The 16619-nt window shown below is 33.1% G+C and overlaps 1 protein-coding gene across 2 annotated transcripts; it reads left to right on the forward strand.

Annotated features, from left to right (window-relative positions):
* The first annotated feature begins 1002 nt into the window (after positions 1-1002).
* On the forward strand, positions 1003-16619 carry LOC110101126 (alkaline ceramidase-like). Of its 2 annotated transcripts, none has more exons than XM_020828914.2 (3): positions 1003-1124; positions 6660-7018; positions 15796-16619. In XM_020828914.2, exons 2-3 carry the CDS (start codon positions 6762-6764, stop codon positions 16307-16309), a joined length of 771 nt encoding a protein of 256 aa, XP_020684573.1. In that variant the 5' UTR covers positions 1003-1124; positions 6660-6761; the 3' UTR covers positions 16310-16619. The 2 variants fall into 2 exon arrangements, with proteins under 2 accessions (XP_020684573.1, XP_020684574.1); XM_020828915.2 differs by lacking the exon at positions 1003-1124 and adding an exon at positions 9665-9731 and having other exon boundaries at positions 6888-7018.

Raw genomic sequence — 16619 nt, forward strand, 5'->3', positions numbered from 1 at the left:
TATTTTTTCATCTCCATTGAATCCTACATGACCAAGTTCTCTTGCCGAAAATTCAATGGGAGAGCCATGATATTTTTTATATGGGGCATAAATTTTTGAATTTAAAATACCTCGACCTTTTTTTATCTAAGCTTGAGACCAATCTTAATGGTTTTAAAGAATATTTTGGAGTTATTATTATTATAAGAAAATAAATAATAAAATAAAGGAAACCTATAATTGAAAACACTTGATGTGCATAGTCTCCTTACATGTCACTTATAAAATTTATCTTCAAGTTTTTGTATTTTAAAATCGTTGTACAATAATTTCATTATCAATACCATTAAATATATATTTATATATGTAACATCAAGATTCCCAAATAAGGGATGCTTGTTTGCAATGATAAGAGTTTTCATAAGACTGAGAACGTAAGGCGAACCAAGTTCCTTTGTTGGGAAAATAAGATGCAACAACAATAACAACAACAAATATATTTGAATTAGAGTGAGTCAAACACATTAATGAGAATAGTTTATCCAAAATTTATAACATTTTAAATAACATGTAATTAATAACAAAAAAAATCAAATAAATATTATACGCTCTATTTAAAATTTATCCATACAACAACAACATCAAGCCTTTATCCCACTACGTGCGGTCGGCTACATGAATCCTATTTCTCCAATATGACCTATTAAAAGTCAAATTCTCGTTTAAAATTTATCCATAACTCTATAAATTATCCTCATGAGAATTGAGTTATTCAATAGAGAGAATTAATGGAGCATAATTAAAACAAAAGAAAAAAAATAAAATTATTAAAAAAATCACAATAATTTAATGAGATTTGACCAAATTAACGAATGATTTTGAATATAACAGTACTTCTTATAACTATTGAACAACTATTTAGTCAAAGAATAATATTTCTAATAAGGTATAGAACGACAAATCGCAAATTAAAATAAAATAAAATGTTACATATTTTAAACTTTAAATATTACCCATGAAAATAACATATAATTAAATAAATTAAATAAAAGGCGAGCAGCAGATCCCTTCCTCACCGGAGGTAGCGATTTATGTCGTGGCAACGCTAGGGTTTCCCGCCTCTTCTCCCTTTGATCCAGTCGCAGGTAACTGAATCCTCTATTTCGTCGTTCTTGTTGTTTCGTCTCCTTTACATTGATCTTCGTGGAATTTTTTTGTTTTGAGAAGGATTTGTTTTGTGGATGAACGTTCTGATGCAACAACCTATGTCTTCAGCGGAATTGTTGTTTGAGCATTAGGTGGGGGTCGATGATTTGCTTATATTTCATTAGTTCGTTTTTTTTAGGAGGAATTAGGCCGTCTGAGTTTATCCTGATTGGAACTGTCATTGTCACATACTCTGAAGTGAGTGATCTTGGATGTTCTATTTAAATTATTGAAGAAGGTGAAATCAATGAATTTCAGGGCTATGTTAACCGTGAAAGAAAAGAATCAGATTTTGCCCTAAATTCGAGAGCTTTCCAATTCTATGGTGAAATGTAAAGAACTAGTTAAAAAAACGAAGGCTTTTGGTAGTTCGGTTCTGTAGGTTTGGTAGGGTTTTTTCTTTCTTTGTACATAATTGGTGGTTGCTATTTGATGAGCTTGAGTGATGTATGCATAGATTGAATTGGTAGATAGCAGTATTTTCTGTGCAGATTGGCCTCAAGTATTTGCACGTTTTTCTGGTTATGGTCCCGATGGAGCGTTTTGGATTTGATTTAGCAGATTGGATGTGGGTGCTTGGCTGTTTGGATTGCTTCATAATTGTTTGTTGTGTTGTGGGTGTGGCGAAATTGGTGTTGACTATGAGAAAGAATTCATTGGCTTCTTCTAAAATTTAGGAAACTAGTAAACTCCACTTTGAGCATTATTGGCAGATTAGACGTGTCCTTTAATCTTCTTGGATGCTATTGGATGAATATTGGCTTTACCCTTAGAGATAGGATAAGAAATGAGCATATACGTGAAAAGGTTGGAGTAGCTCCAGTAGAAGATAAGATTAGAGAGAGTCGCCTTAGATGGTCTGGTCACATAAAACGGCGGCCTTCCAATGACCCGGTTAGGAGAGTAGAGGTATTAGATTTGACTTATGTTAAGAAAGGTAGAGGCAGACCTAAAAAAACTTGGTTAGAAAATATTAGGAATGACCTTTCTTTATTAGATTTAAACGAGAATTTGACCTTTAATAGGACACAATGGAGAAAAAGGATTCATGTAGCCAACCCCACGTAGTGGGATAAAGGCTTGATGTTGTTGTTGTTGTCGTCTCTCAATCCCAGCACCAAAATAACCCCCCCCCCCTCCCCTTGAATTCAATTGGCTGGGTGGGACCCACCCAATGAGCGGAAAAACCAGAGAGGAGGCGGACTATTTCTACCTCTTGTACACATGCTGAGCCGACCCAATGGCCGACTGGGCTGGTAACCAGCATATCAGAATGAGGGCTAGATCAACCCTGAAAGAGGTGATCCAAAATGTATTCAACCATTTGACCAATTATCTTGTTCATTCAATAATCTTGAAGCGAAATATATATATAGTACAAAATAAAAATGAGCCACTCGATTGTCAAGTTTTATGTATAGCAATGCATAACTCAAAAATTTTCTCGAATTATTCCATTCTCCTGTGGTGAAAGATGGACCTCATATCCAATTTCCCACAGTTCTATATGGTTGGATCCAACTAAGGATTTTTATCTTTCTGGGAATAACTGAGATCACAACAACTATTTTGAATTCCAAATTTGTATTGATGTACGAACCCATGTTATAATTACCATGATTTTGAACAAGAGATTCTTTAACAATTTTATCTTCAGAGTGTAAGCCATTGCCTAAATACCTAAGACCATTTTTTTCCTTAAAGGGTTCATTCTATGTAATAATGATGATGGATCAAGTTAGATTGTGGACATACAGTTGTGGAAAAGAGATGCTAGTAAAGTGTGGGGTATCCCCCTCCAAGAAGATAAAAAGATGAATTAGTGTTTTGAGCGGTTAATAACATTGTTATTACATGGACATGTACAAGAAGTGAATAAAAATACAAAAATTGTCATGGAAAGGGTTATCTATGAATTGTCATTTTTGGTCCGCACATGTTGGAGTTTGTCTTAGAAAATGGATTGAACCCTAAACTGATGATATATTTGAGACGTACTACTTGATATTGCTAAGTCAAATGCTCTAAAATGCAAGGTTTTGAAAACCGGAGCGGACATCGAACCGGAAGAAAGAGAGGTTCACGGTTCAACCGGTTCGACCGGTCGAACCGGGGTCGAACTGGATGACGTAATAAATAATAATATTATTAAAAAATTAATAAGATTGATAAATAATGAAATATAATAATCATATAATTTTCCATAAAATATTGTTAATTTATATTACATAGTGTAAGTTATTTAAAAACTTAAAACTCTCAATATAAAATCATAAATATAATAAAATATTTTATTATAAAAATATTTTATTTTGTAAGATAAAAATTTTTAGAGTTGAAAAATTGAAATTTTACAAATTTTTTAACATAAGAGTAATTCATTTGATAAAAAATAATTATTATTAACTAAAAAATAAAATAAATATTTTACTAAAAAACTTTAAAAAATAAATATTATTCAAATCATAAAAATTAATTTATATATTATAATTTTTACTTGAGCCGCTTAACGAACAAAAATAAATTCAAATAAACTTCATAATATATATAATAAAAAATATTAAAAAATAAAAATAAATAGTTCGCCGGTTCACTGGTTGAACCGGCGGTTTTCTCCAAAACCGGCCGGTTTGAAGCAAATCCGGTTTTCGGGTTGAACCGAACCGGCCGTCAGACCGGTTCACGGTTGAACCGGTTGAACCGGCCGGTCCGGTCCTGTTTTAAAAGCACTGCTAAAATGGCTTTTAATACTACAATTGCAGATAGACCGTCCACGCAATACTAAGTTTGGCTCAATATCTTATTTGCCACAACTATATGAATGAGATATCTTATTTGATTGTGTAAATGTCATCAATGTTTAAAATTGCGTATTCGGGTATTGAGGCGTTTTTCATTCGTGAGGCGAGGCGTAAGCCTCAAAATCGAAAGATTGCGTAAACATAAAATGAAAAATTTTTATATACTAATTAGTGAATAATATAAAACATAAAAAAACATAAGATATGAAGTGAAATGAAAATATCTCAATAATAAGACAACATGAAATATAGTTCAACTCAAAATTCTCTTTCCCAAATCCCATTATTCTTTTCATTAACAATAGCAATGACATATCACATAAGAACTCATAAGTCATCAGCACTATCATCACTAAGGGGTTCTTCATTTGAATCATCATTATGGTGAACTATTCTCTCCCCTTCCTCCTCTCCTATAGAGTCCAATGTCGGGCATTTACTTCAAGATTTATGTAAGTTTAAATATATATAGTGTGAGGCGTAAACCTCATGCCAGTGAGGCAAGACGGGCCACAACCAAGTTGAGGCGCAAGCCTCATAACAAAAACTCGAGGCGTAAGTATTGAGGCGTTTTTTACTGGAATTGCGCAAAAGCGGGCGTCAAGGCGAGCCTCATATTGCGCAATTTTAAACAATGAATGTCATGCAAGGTGCATTTATTAGAATCAGAAAACTGAGCAATTACTATATCCACTTATTATTGCCTGCGTCACCATAAGAAAACATTAAACTTTGAACTGCTATTAAAACATCATAAAGTTATTGTTTCCCACCAAGAATTTGATAATTCATTTAAGCTAGTTCCAAATGAATTAGAATGGAGAAGCATGTGCTTATCACTTTTTTAGCAATGGCACATAAGATGAAACACAAGATGTACTCCACTATCCTTATTGTTGTTGTTGAAAATATGAAAGAGGAATGCTACATACTTTTTTAATTCCAATGGGTAAAAGAGATATGATAGTTATTGGATATGAAGGTAATTAACCTAATTAATTACAATCAATTCAGCATTTAAAAATTTATTCTATATAAGAAAATACTGGTTGGTGAATTTTTCAGCGTTTAAAAAATTATTCTATATAAGAAAATACTGGTTGTTGAATTGAATATGAAAGGTGGAATGGTGGTGAATTGCCAAGGTAGCTAATTACATAATTGGTGGCATTTACTTTTAACAACGGAGGTGCATGAGCTACAGATTGCTACGATGGCGCAAGAGGTGCAAAAGTTGTTGATTTACCAAGGTGGCGCAATGAATTGAATGCAAAATTTGCTGTGCAATTTTCATGATTTCCATAGTTAGCGTACAATTATGATGCACCGATGCAGACATGGGGAAACACAATACAACATGGATATGGGGCATACATGTTATTGAAAATATAGGACATGAACATTCATAGGAAACAATGATATAATATTATATCTTAAAAATAAAAATATATAATAATTACAATTATTAAATAAATATTAAATGAATTTTTATAAAAATAATTTTTTTAGGTAGAGGCAGACCTAAAAAGACTTGGTTAGAAAATATTAGAAATGATCTTTCTTTATTAGATTTAAATGAGAATTTGATTTTTAACGGGACATAATGGAGAAAAAGGATTCATGTAGCCGACCCCACGTAGGGGGACAAAGGCTTGATGTTGTACTCATAAAATCAGAAATAGATTTAAATTTGTAAAATATCTTAAACTCATCTGAAGATGAAATTGTCATATGATGTGATAAATTGTTAGATTAAAGTTAAAAATATTGATAAGAAATAAAATTAAATAATTATTTTTTAAAAAATCACAAAAAATAGAAGGAAAATAAATTAGTGTTTAGTAACTATTTAGTTATTTATGTAATATGCTTAAAAAAAATAGAGGGCTTAAGTTATTTTTGTAATTTATTTTTAAAATTAAAATTATTATTTAGGTCACATGTATCGAAGATGCATTTCAAATAACTTTTCTTATTTTTTTTAAATTGGACACATAAATGGTGTGTCTAACATGTTTTGGGCTTGTCTCGGGCAAGTGAACGTGTCCATATTTTTGACATGGTATGCTTCATCATCATTATGAAATGTCAGTGCAGCAGGCGTAGAATAATCAGTAGACTAGATTTGTCATTTAAAGTTGGAATGGTCTACTTCACACCTTATCTGAGGAGCCTGTAGCTTGGGTAATTTCAAGAATGGCTCTTCTTGTTTTCCTGTTGCTTTTTCTTGTAATCACACTTAATCTGATACCAGGTGAGTGGCCAATTCTAGTTGTGTATTCGATACTTGGTGGTTTTTCTGTTTTTCAAGACACATTTGTATTAAGAATACTCCTTCCCATATAGGATTTCATGATATTTCTTTGTTGGTTTAGTCCGTTGAATTTGAATATCACCCTATAGGTTTTGTCCATTGCTACGATTTTATTCATATTATAATAATGTTTTAATTAGGTTTCTTTTACTTGTGAAGCCAATTCTTGGTGGTTTGTCAAGACACATTTGTATTAAGAATACTCCCTCCCAAATATGATTTTATGATTTTTTTTTTTTTATGTTTTAGTCCATTGAATATGGAATATTACCTATAGGTTTTGCTGCATGTCCATTGCTACGATTGTATTCATATTCATATTAAAATAATGTTTTAATTACTTTACTTCTATTTTGCAGAGTCACTTTTTTTCTAATATTTCGATGTTCCTTGGGTCAGCTGATGTGCATGGTTTTGTTTTTCCATTCTGAAGATCATATCTGGTGTTAGCATTTGGAGATATGGCAGAGTCCCTTGTATCAAGCTTTTGGGGGCCTGTCACTTCCACAATAGAGTTGTGTGAAGAAAATTATGCTCATTCCTCTTATATTGCAGAGTTTTATAATACTGTTTCGAATATTCCATGCATTCTTTTGGCACTCATTGGACTGATAAATGCCTTGAGACAGCGATTTGAGAAAAGATTTAGTATTCTTCATATCTCTAACATGATACTTGCCATTGGAAGTATGGTGTTCCATGCCACATTACAACATGTGTAAGTTCCCATGGTCATTCACTTAATTGTAATTTCTTCTTTGTATTTCTCCAGTCATTTTCCTAATCACCAATGTTGGTAAACACAAAAAAAGTCATTTCACTGCTGAATGAGTTTTCATTGCTAGTTTAGTAAGATTTCCATTAAGCTTAAAGTGTTGTGAAAGTTAGTTCTTGAAAAAGCTACATTAGCATCAATTCAAGTTAGTTAAATAACTAGCACAAGTGTTGTTTTTTGGCATCTAGTTCGAAATTGAAGGCTTCACCAATTGGTCTGACAGTAAAGGCTTTAGTGAAATCATCAAGTCATGTCCACCTAATGTCATATAACATACATGGCGGAAGGGACAATAGGAGAACAACATCAACTTCCCTCTCATGGAAGGGGGGATGCTATGAGAACAAATCGACTTCCCTCCCATGCAATTGCAAATTTATTTGATATTTAATTCTTCAATGTTGATGGCAGTTGAAGGATCATCTCACTGAACCAGTGCTGGTTGTTTGATGCACCCACTGCCACCGGCAATATTCTCAACTGACCCATTTATTTTTTCTACAATACACTTAGCGTGTTTAGATCAAAATTTTTTGCACATGGTTAGCCTAACCTTATTAATATGATGATGTTATATTAACTCTAGAATATGAAATGTTGTTGCTGATTTATTCTTCCTCTGCCTTGATGATATTGACTACCATCCTTCAACAAAAAATTTTTTATCTTTGGTGCCCTCTCTACTATTGAGCAAGGAATCGTTGATATGTACCCACTCACTGCTTCAACACTATGACAGACATCATGTCTTGGATTGTGTCTTCTCCATTGGGTCGGGGAATGGCTTGGCAGGGCCAAGTTTTACTTGGATTAATTTGCTTAAAATTATAAACCCTGTTAACAGAATTTTGGCCTCAAATTTCAGGCCTAAACATAATTAAGATTAGGTGTGGGCACCAAATCTTGATATGTGGCTCCTAAATCCTAATCTAATGGAGTGTTGAATTAATGTATACCTGTGATTGTATTATCACTCTTTGCTAAATAGGAATTTCATAATCTCTAATACCTTTACTTATTCCCCATTAAAAATCTACCCATCTCTGACATTAGTCTAGTTGTTCGAGCCTTTTCCCTTTGTTTCTCTAATGTCCTGATGTCTTTCTGATCAGGGTCAACAAGCTAGCTGTCCACTTCTGCAAACTTCATGCTCTTCTTTAGCAGCCTCACTATCCCACTCTTCAGCAAACATGTATAAGTCTAGTTGTTCGACCCTTTCCCTTTGCTTCTCCAATGTCCTGATCAGGGTCAACAAGCGAGCTGTCCACTTCCGTAAACTTCATACTCTTCTTTAGCAGCATCACTATCCCACTCTTCCACTAACATCATTGCATTAAGTTGTTGATGACTAGAAATTTAATAAAAGAAAAGGACCAAAATTGTTCCTTAATTTTTTCTAGAATGATCAAAATGGTCTCTGAATATATATAACTATCAATTTGATCCCTTGAATTTTCAAATGAGGATCAAATTAGTCCTTATGTAAGATCATTTAGGTCTCTATTTAAAAAAGCCAAGGAATTAAAATGAAACTTTTGAATAATCATGGATCGTTTTGGTATTTGTAAAGTGTTAGAGGATCATTTTGGTCCTCATCTCATTAAAGAAATAACAACTTTATGGTTATGATTGACATTAATAACTTGAACATTCTAATCTAAACTTAGGGTTCATTTGGAGTAGCTTTTTCTTTACTTGGTTTTCTAGACAGCTGACACATTTTTGTTTGATATAATTTTCTTACCGCATTTTAAAATGTCTGTAGTGAGAAGTAGTTATTTAAAATAAGACTTGTTAGAGTATGATAATCATAAGAAAGCTGCTATCTGATATTTTTGAAATTTTATAATATCTATAATAACCTTTAAATTATTTTTTTTCCTAACGGCTCTATAGCTACATCGCAGACAAAATGGACCCTTACTCATCATATGTACTTGTCTTTTTTTACTTGCTCCATCATGTTTCAATGTCAAAAAGATTGATAGAAGCTTCAGCTTTATAATTTTATTCATTAGCTACTCAAAATGTAAACAAATATTCTCTTTTACATGCTGGGTCTGGCCACCCGCAGGCATGCAGGAAGTTGTCAATGGGCTAGTATGGCTGTCATTTGTCCTGAGGGCCGGGACGTCGGGACAAGCCAAACAAAGAATAATTTAGGCTTGTAAAGCTTACTCCATGCCAAACCCGACCCAACAAGTGATCAGGTCTAATTTGAGGTCACAAGTTTCAAATAGGATGACCAGTCTTTTTTATTTTAGATAAAATCCCTGCTTTATACAGCTTACGTTGATGTACTTCGTTCTTAATTTTTTGTAATTCACTTCTGATTATCTAAAGCACATTGTGGTCTTGAAGTCTCAATGCTAAATTATTGATGAATCCTTCATTATTTTTTGGTAGGGTTGGCTTTTATAAATTTTTCATCTCTATTCATTCATGTAGCACTTAGTAGGTATGAATGGAGGGGGATTCATAAAGACAGCCCCTAATAGATGGGATAATGGTAAAATGATGATGATAAGTGGAACTTTTTAAAACTGATATGACCAGTATCATTTACTAAAACCTTGTCAATTTGAATAGTTCTAGATTGTTAGTCTTTGGAGCAGCTCAGGGCTAACCTGCATGGTTCATAATGGAGACATATGGGGTAATATGTATCCTTACCGTTATTAACTGCTTTATTTCAACTTATGTCTTTTTATAACAGTTTTGAATGGTATGACAATGTATTACGGATAAATTGAATTATTGGTCTATAAGTGGAATTACTTGCTATCCTGTCATGGCTCTACCCTCAATGATGAACTGTGTTCTAAATCTATGCTATCAGCTGTTCATGTTTCTGTGGAATGTAGCGTAGTCATAAATGTTTGAATTGCTTTATGCCTTGCTATTCATTGATATGTGAATCTCATTTGCATTGGCCTTTATTTGACTGTGCGAACTGGCTTTGTTTGAATCATTCAGTTAGGACAAATGTGAACCTGTCTAGACCCTTTCCGTAGGATTAAACTTCATGCCTTAAAATGAAAGATTGCCATATGATCCTGCCTGCGGCTGTACTTTCTCCTCTCACTATAAATTAGGCTTCTGTTCTTTAAGTTTCCACACATTGAGATCCTTCAGCAGTTGGAAGGCATAACCATGTCAGGTTTGGCCAAATGTAACTGTTCTAGTGTTACATAATCAATTAAAAGTTGACTTTGTGATGCAGGACGACTCAGGTTTAGGATTTCCTTATGTAGCGAATATGATGTTCAATAGGTTTTTTTGTAAAGGAAAATTAAAGATTCATAGATTATTATTTATCAATCAACCCAACAATTCACTTCTTTTATGTGTAAGCAAGTAATAATAAATTTTAAGCCCACTTGATAACGGAACAATCTTAGAAATCTAAGAATTTTATTAAGAATTTTGAAATAAATAAAATCACTATAAATCCATTTATTAATTTTTTTAAAGTTAAAAAGTATTAAATTAGCCAATAATAAATTATGGAGAAAAATGATACAATGAATGAAATTACAAAGTAAAAAAGGTCTCGCATCGATGCAAGGAGAACTTTTTTTAATAATCAAGTTGTCGCAATTGTCCTTGCCCGAAGGAATCAAACATCTAATTTGCACTAAACATGATTGAAAATTGGAAGGTAAATTTTATTGAAGCCAAAAGTTGAAAATTACATGCCTCAAAACAATTGTCTATGGACTTCTTATTGCACTAAGCTAATAGATAAGGTTGATATATAATTAATATAAACTTAAGTTTAAAATAATTCGTCAAGATATAATTTTCCAAATAATTTGAAATTCTAGATAATCTGAATTGCAAAACATATCTTAGAAGTCAAACTTTAGAAATGGGTAGCCAATGGAACCCACAGGACTTGTACACCCTTAAGAAATCATACCAATAAAGTCGTTATCTATGAAGACATGAATCTCGTTCCTCCACAATGCTTGCTAGTCATGCCTTCGCCTATAGAAACTAAAATTCTGCTCCTCCATAATAGACATAAGTCTCACTCCCACATTTTCTACTTTTTCTTAAATAAACCAAGGATAAGTCCAACCTTCTTTTTTTTTTCAATGAATAATGCCAAGAACCTCCACAACAATCTACTCATCTTAAAAAAATTCAACTCTGAAGAATTGGACTATTAATATCAACCTAACAGTAATGTAATATAACTTCGTCAATCTTGTGTGAATTGACCTAAATTAAATTAAGATTAAAATTATGCCAACTAATTAATCTAATTGAAAGCTAAGAAATACTGATGTGAAACTACTAGGAGTTATTTTAGAAATTAAAAAGAGAAGAGATTAAAGTGTTGCTCGTTACAAATTGAAAGCTAGCACATAAAATTTGAGTTAGGAATTCGAAAGTATTAACTTGCTTAGGCCCAAAGATATGCAATAGAGATTAACCAAAACAATTCATTCAAAATCCAAGGAGATTTAAATTGGAAGTACAATTAACAAAAACCCAACGTTTAACAACGAGAATTTCACCTCGTGGCCGTCTCACTCAAATATTAGTAGGCTTTTAGCGGAGAGAGAAGATCCAAGCGATGAATGATATTACCACTAGAGAGAAGGCGCCGAAGAACTTCGTCGGAGGAAAGGTAGCCGGTGGGGATGGATGTCGTAGGTGGCCGTCAAGACTCCAATTGTAATTTGAAAATCGTCGGTCGAAGATGCTTGCAAGGATCGGGACGACTCTCTCTAAATATTCTTTCACGGTGGTTTCGTCTTCAAATCCTACGTCGAAGCACGGAGATCGTAGGATGTTGATGCTTCCGTCGACGTTGAACACAAGACCCCACTCAAGTTTGGGATCGGCCATGCGTCATTGAAATGGAGATGGAAGACTTCGCCTTCGTTCCCTCTTGGACTCTTGATTCAAGAGACGAGAGAGAAGTGGCCGGCGGGATTTTCAAGGAGTGGGAGAAATTTCGGCCAAGTGGGAGAGAGGGGCGGGTGGGGAAAATTATAGGAGCTAGGTTAGATGAGGTGGCAAGTGGTTTACTAAAATCTGAAATTAATTCTCAGATTTTAGTATAATGGAGGGAATAATTTGAAAGGGGATTTCAAATTCCCAAAAGTAATTAAGGGGAACTTAATGGGTAATCAAGAGGGGCCCATATATGTGGCCGGCGGCTTAATGAGGGAGAGGGAGGGATTTTAAAATTAAAACTTGAACTTTAATTTCAATTTTAAGTGGGCTGGGAGGGTAATTTTGAAATCCAAATATGATTCCAAAAACGGTCAAGGCATTAATAGCATTTAATAGGGGAATTTCCTTGGGTGGCTGGCGGCATGCTGAGGAGGAGAGGGAATTTCATGATGTGGCTTCCAATTTGAATTTAGTGATGTGGCACAAGTAAATGAAAACTCCAATTTTAAATTGAATTAAAATTGGGAACCGTCATGAACACTTTCCAAATTTGGAATGTCAAATTAGGAAAGAATTTGAAATTCGAAATTCAAATTTCAAATTCGGACATGGGGTAGAGTGGGGTGGGCGAGAGAGGGGAAGTCGCCGGCAAGATGGTCGGTCGGGGACGTGGATGTGGCCGGCGGTGATCTTCCAAGGGTCGGCGGCAATTGGAGTTGGGAGGGAAATTCTTATGATGCGGTGGAGGAGAAGATGAAGGGAAATCACAAATGAGATGATAGAATACCTAACCACGAGCCGCGGACTCTTCCTACGACTGGTGGGCCTTGCGATTTGCTCCTCTTGAGCTCTCTTCCCTCTCAAGCACTCATGCTAGAAAAGTAGAAACAAAACATAACTTTTTCATTCAATGATTCATTAATCTCCAAACAATACATGAGACCACTATATATAGGTCTCAACTCATACAGAGAGAAAATACCAAATTGCCCTATGGGCTACAATGACAAAATAACTCCCCACAGGGGTAAAATGGAAAGACAGTAAATAAACAAGATAATAATAAAATACATCATGACATCTAAATCAAAAGTAGAGGCGCTGAATCGTGGCCGTCGATCTGCGGTTTCGCCGGCGATAAACATGTCGGTAGCGTCTGTCGATGTCCTCATCAAATACCTTCATTGGAAATTATAACCCTTCTAGGCAATCATGATTGGCGTGCCTTTAAATATTAATAACAAATAAATTGAACTAATACATAAAAGAAATCAATTACTAAAAAGAAAATATATAAACTACACATACATTGATACTCTATGTGATGCTTCCAACAAGAATAAAAATAGATTTTTGTCAAATCCTCTGAATAAACTCGAATATAGTATTTGATGTTCATCATGCAAATTTGTACATAAATGTGGAGCCTCCTGTTGAGTGACCCATGAATTATTACAATCAAATCTAAATTGCCAGTGAATAAAGTAAAGTGCCTTTGAAATCTACCATCACTAGTGTACGTGTACAATCTCATCATATAGAATTACCTTAGGATTTAGCTGCATATAAGTATTTACTAGAGGATCGGATGTGGATTTAGAAGAAATAGTTGGAAAAATAGTAGACACATTGAAATTAAATTTACACCCACACAATTTGAATTTTCTAATTTATTGGCATTATTGATAATGCATTGCATAATTTTAAATGATATTGTATTCCTTACATCAAACTTCTTAAAAGTTTCAGGTTGAGTCTTTTCTAGATTGAAACACAGCATGACCTTATGCTTAAATTTTAAAGGCTCATAATTGTCGTGAGTGTATCTAGTTTTCAATAGATATCCTCAAAATTCATGTAAATTCTTGCAAATGGCTTATATGATATGAGACTAGTAATGAAATTACTGCAAAACTAAAATAGAGTCCAAGGAATATTAACAACGGCTTATAATCAATTCCTTATAAATAAAATGCTAATGAGCTTGTAAGCATGCAAACAACATAATAATGATATACCTATATGGACGAAGAACCTCTTAAGGAAAAATAAATAAATGGTTTAAATGTAGCTTTTGTTGAATTATGTACTTAGAATTGACCAAATAGATAAAATTTTAAATTTTATGTTTGTTTTAGTGTGTTTGTTGTTAATAAAATTTCAAAAATATTATTAAAACATAACTTCCTCCATAATGTTGTCTTATGAATTAAAACATAACTTCCTCCATAATGTTGTCTTATGAATTTTAATATTGAGAAACCAAATAATCAAAGAAAGTCAATATCATTCTGATCATCTTTATAAGAATAATTTCATCTGGAAATTCATCCAAAGATGCATTTTTAGATTGTTCATTTGATTCATCAACTACATCAAATATGATTGGTTCATCTTTACTTAGTATTCATTAGAATGACTTAGTATTTATTAGAAATTCATGTTCAATTATGATTCTCAATTATATTGTAAGAGTCCAATTCTTACTTTGATCAATTATAGGTAGCGTAATGAACATAATTTATTGTAGATATAAATTCTGATTCATTTAAATCAACTATATATTCAAATTGTAGCTGTAAATCATATTCTGCATCTAATGCATACTCAATGAATATCATTTCTTTTATTGAATCAACTTCAACCATATATGATTCTTACGTAAATGTATTTTTTCATAAACTTTAAATAAGATGTTATTGAGTTTTCTTTATGAATCATCAAAGGTGAAACAATCCTAATGTAATACTCGTAACTTGCTTCAATGCTTGATCTAGCTAAGGTCATATATAGTGTTTTTGATGAATTTTAGCTTAGTTCCTTCCTAAACTATCATCTCAAACTTTTAATGGTGGTATCAATTCTAAATGCAAATCATGTGTAGCTACAAGACAGGAAAACATTCCATTCATACATTCTAAATTCTTTTTGATTAAAACTATGAAATTTATTATGCAATTTGTCCTGATTTTCACTGAATGTAAAGAATATGCTTCATGCTAGCCCGTGCTAAATTTATTGCATTTGAAATATTTCACCAATTCAATTAAGTGTATCTTATTAATTTTGTTTCATTAACTTCAACATTCTTATAATCAAATAAATGATTATGTTCAAACAAATCTTTCAAATCATGGATCCGTTTTGAAAAATTTTAAAATCGTACTCCAATAAAATCTAGGAATGTAGTTTTGAACTTAACAATTGTTGCAACTCATTTGTTTTGAATCATAATTTACTCAATCTTATTTAAATTACATTATTAGATAATTTTTTTTATTACTCCAATTAATATGTCCTACATTTAGTTGACATAAAGACGCAACATATGCTATGATATCAATTTATTGCAGGACAACTTAGTTTTATGGTTTCATAGTGTAATGAATATGATAGGTAATATACTTTCATGCAAATAGAAATTGAGGATTCATAGATTATTACTTTTGAGTCAAATAACAACTCACTTTTCTTCTATGCAAATGAGCATTGGTAGTTTTTTAAGCTCAATTGACGAGGAAATGATCATAGATGTTCGAGAATTGCAGCAAGAATTTGAAAATTAATAAAACTACTTGCAAAAAACTATTTTTTCCATAAAATCAGACTACGACAAATCAACTTTTGACCAAAATCAGTTAATTCCCAAATGCAGATCGGTGTTCACTGCTGTTTCTTATAAAATCTAATAAAGGTTTAACTCCCCTGGTTTTCCATGTCTATAAAGTTGTGAATAACATGCCAATTTACCTGTTATCGATGATTTTTGTATACTTCAATCAACTAATTTCATTTTATTCCACTTCCAGAGTTCAGCAAAGTGATGAAACTCCGATGTTCTGGGAGATGCTTCTCTACCTCTATGTCCTTTACTCACCTGACTGGCATTACAGGAGCACAATGCCTACTTTCTTGTTTATTTATGCTGCTGGTTTCGCGGTCGCCCATTCACTATTACGCGTGAACGCGCTTTTTATGGTTCAATACATTCTTGTCTTTCTTCTTTGCATTCCGAGGATGTATAAATACTACATACATTCCAAATTTGCTTCCGCAAAGAGAATTGCTAAGCTTTGCGTCATATCCTTATTCCTCGGCAGCCTATGTTGGTTCGTCGATCGAATCTTCTGTAAGAAACTCTCCAGTTGGTACATAAATCCGCAGGCACATGCCTTGTGGCATTTGTTCATGGGATTAAATTCATATTTTGCAAATACATTTCTAATGTTTTGTCGCGCCGAACAGCTCGGATGGAATCCTCGGGTTCATCATCTCTTCGGATTTTTCCCTTACGTGAAGATCGAAAAACCCAAGATCCAGTAGATAAGTACTTTTGTTTTCTAAACTTAGTTATTGTTCTTTGAAGTTTGAAGTGAATTTTTTTTTTTAAATTTTGTTAATGATATCATATTTTGTAGAAGAAATGTTTCAGGTGACTAATTTTTTAGTTTCTGTAAGAAAATAGCATCTTGCAGTGTATTATATTATACTATTTTCTAGTGATAGATTGGGTCAGCTGGAGTTGCATTGCATTTTCATTTCTTAAGTGCTGGAGTTTGTAGTGTAATATCACTGAGATAGGTGATACATTTATTAGACAATTCTCAGAAATTTTGAAGTTCTTTTGTGTCAA

This window comes from Dendrobium catenatum, unplaced genomic scaffold, assembly GCF_001605985.2.
Source record: "Dendrobium catenatum unplaced genomic scaffold, ASM160598v2 fragScaff_scaffold_1220, whole genome shotgun sequence".
In the NCBI taxonomy this organism is placed as follows: Eukaryota; Viridiplantae; Streptophyta; class Magnoliopsida; order Asparagales; family Orchidaceae; genus Dendrobium; species Dendrobium catenatum.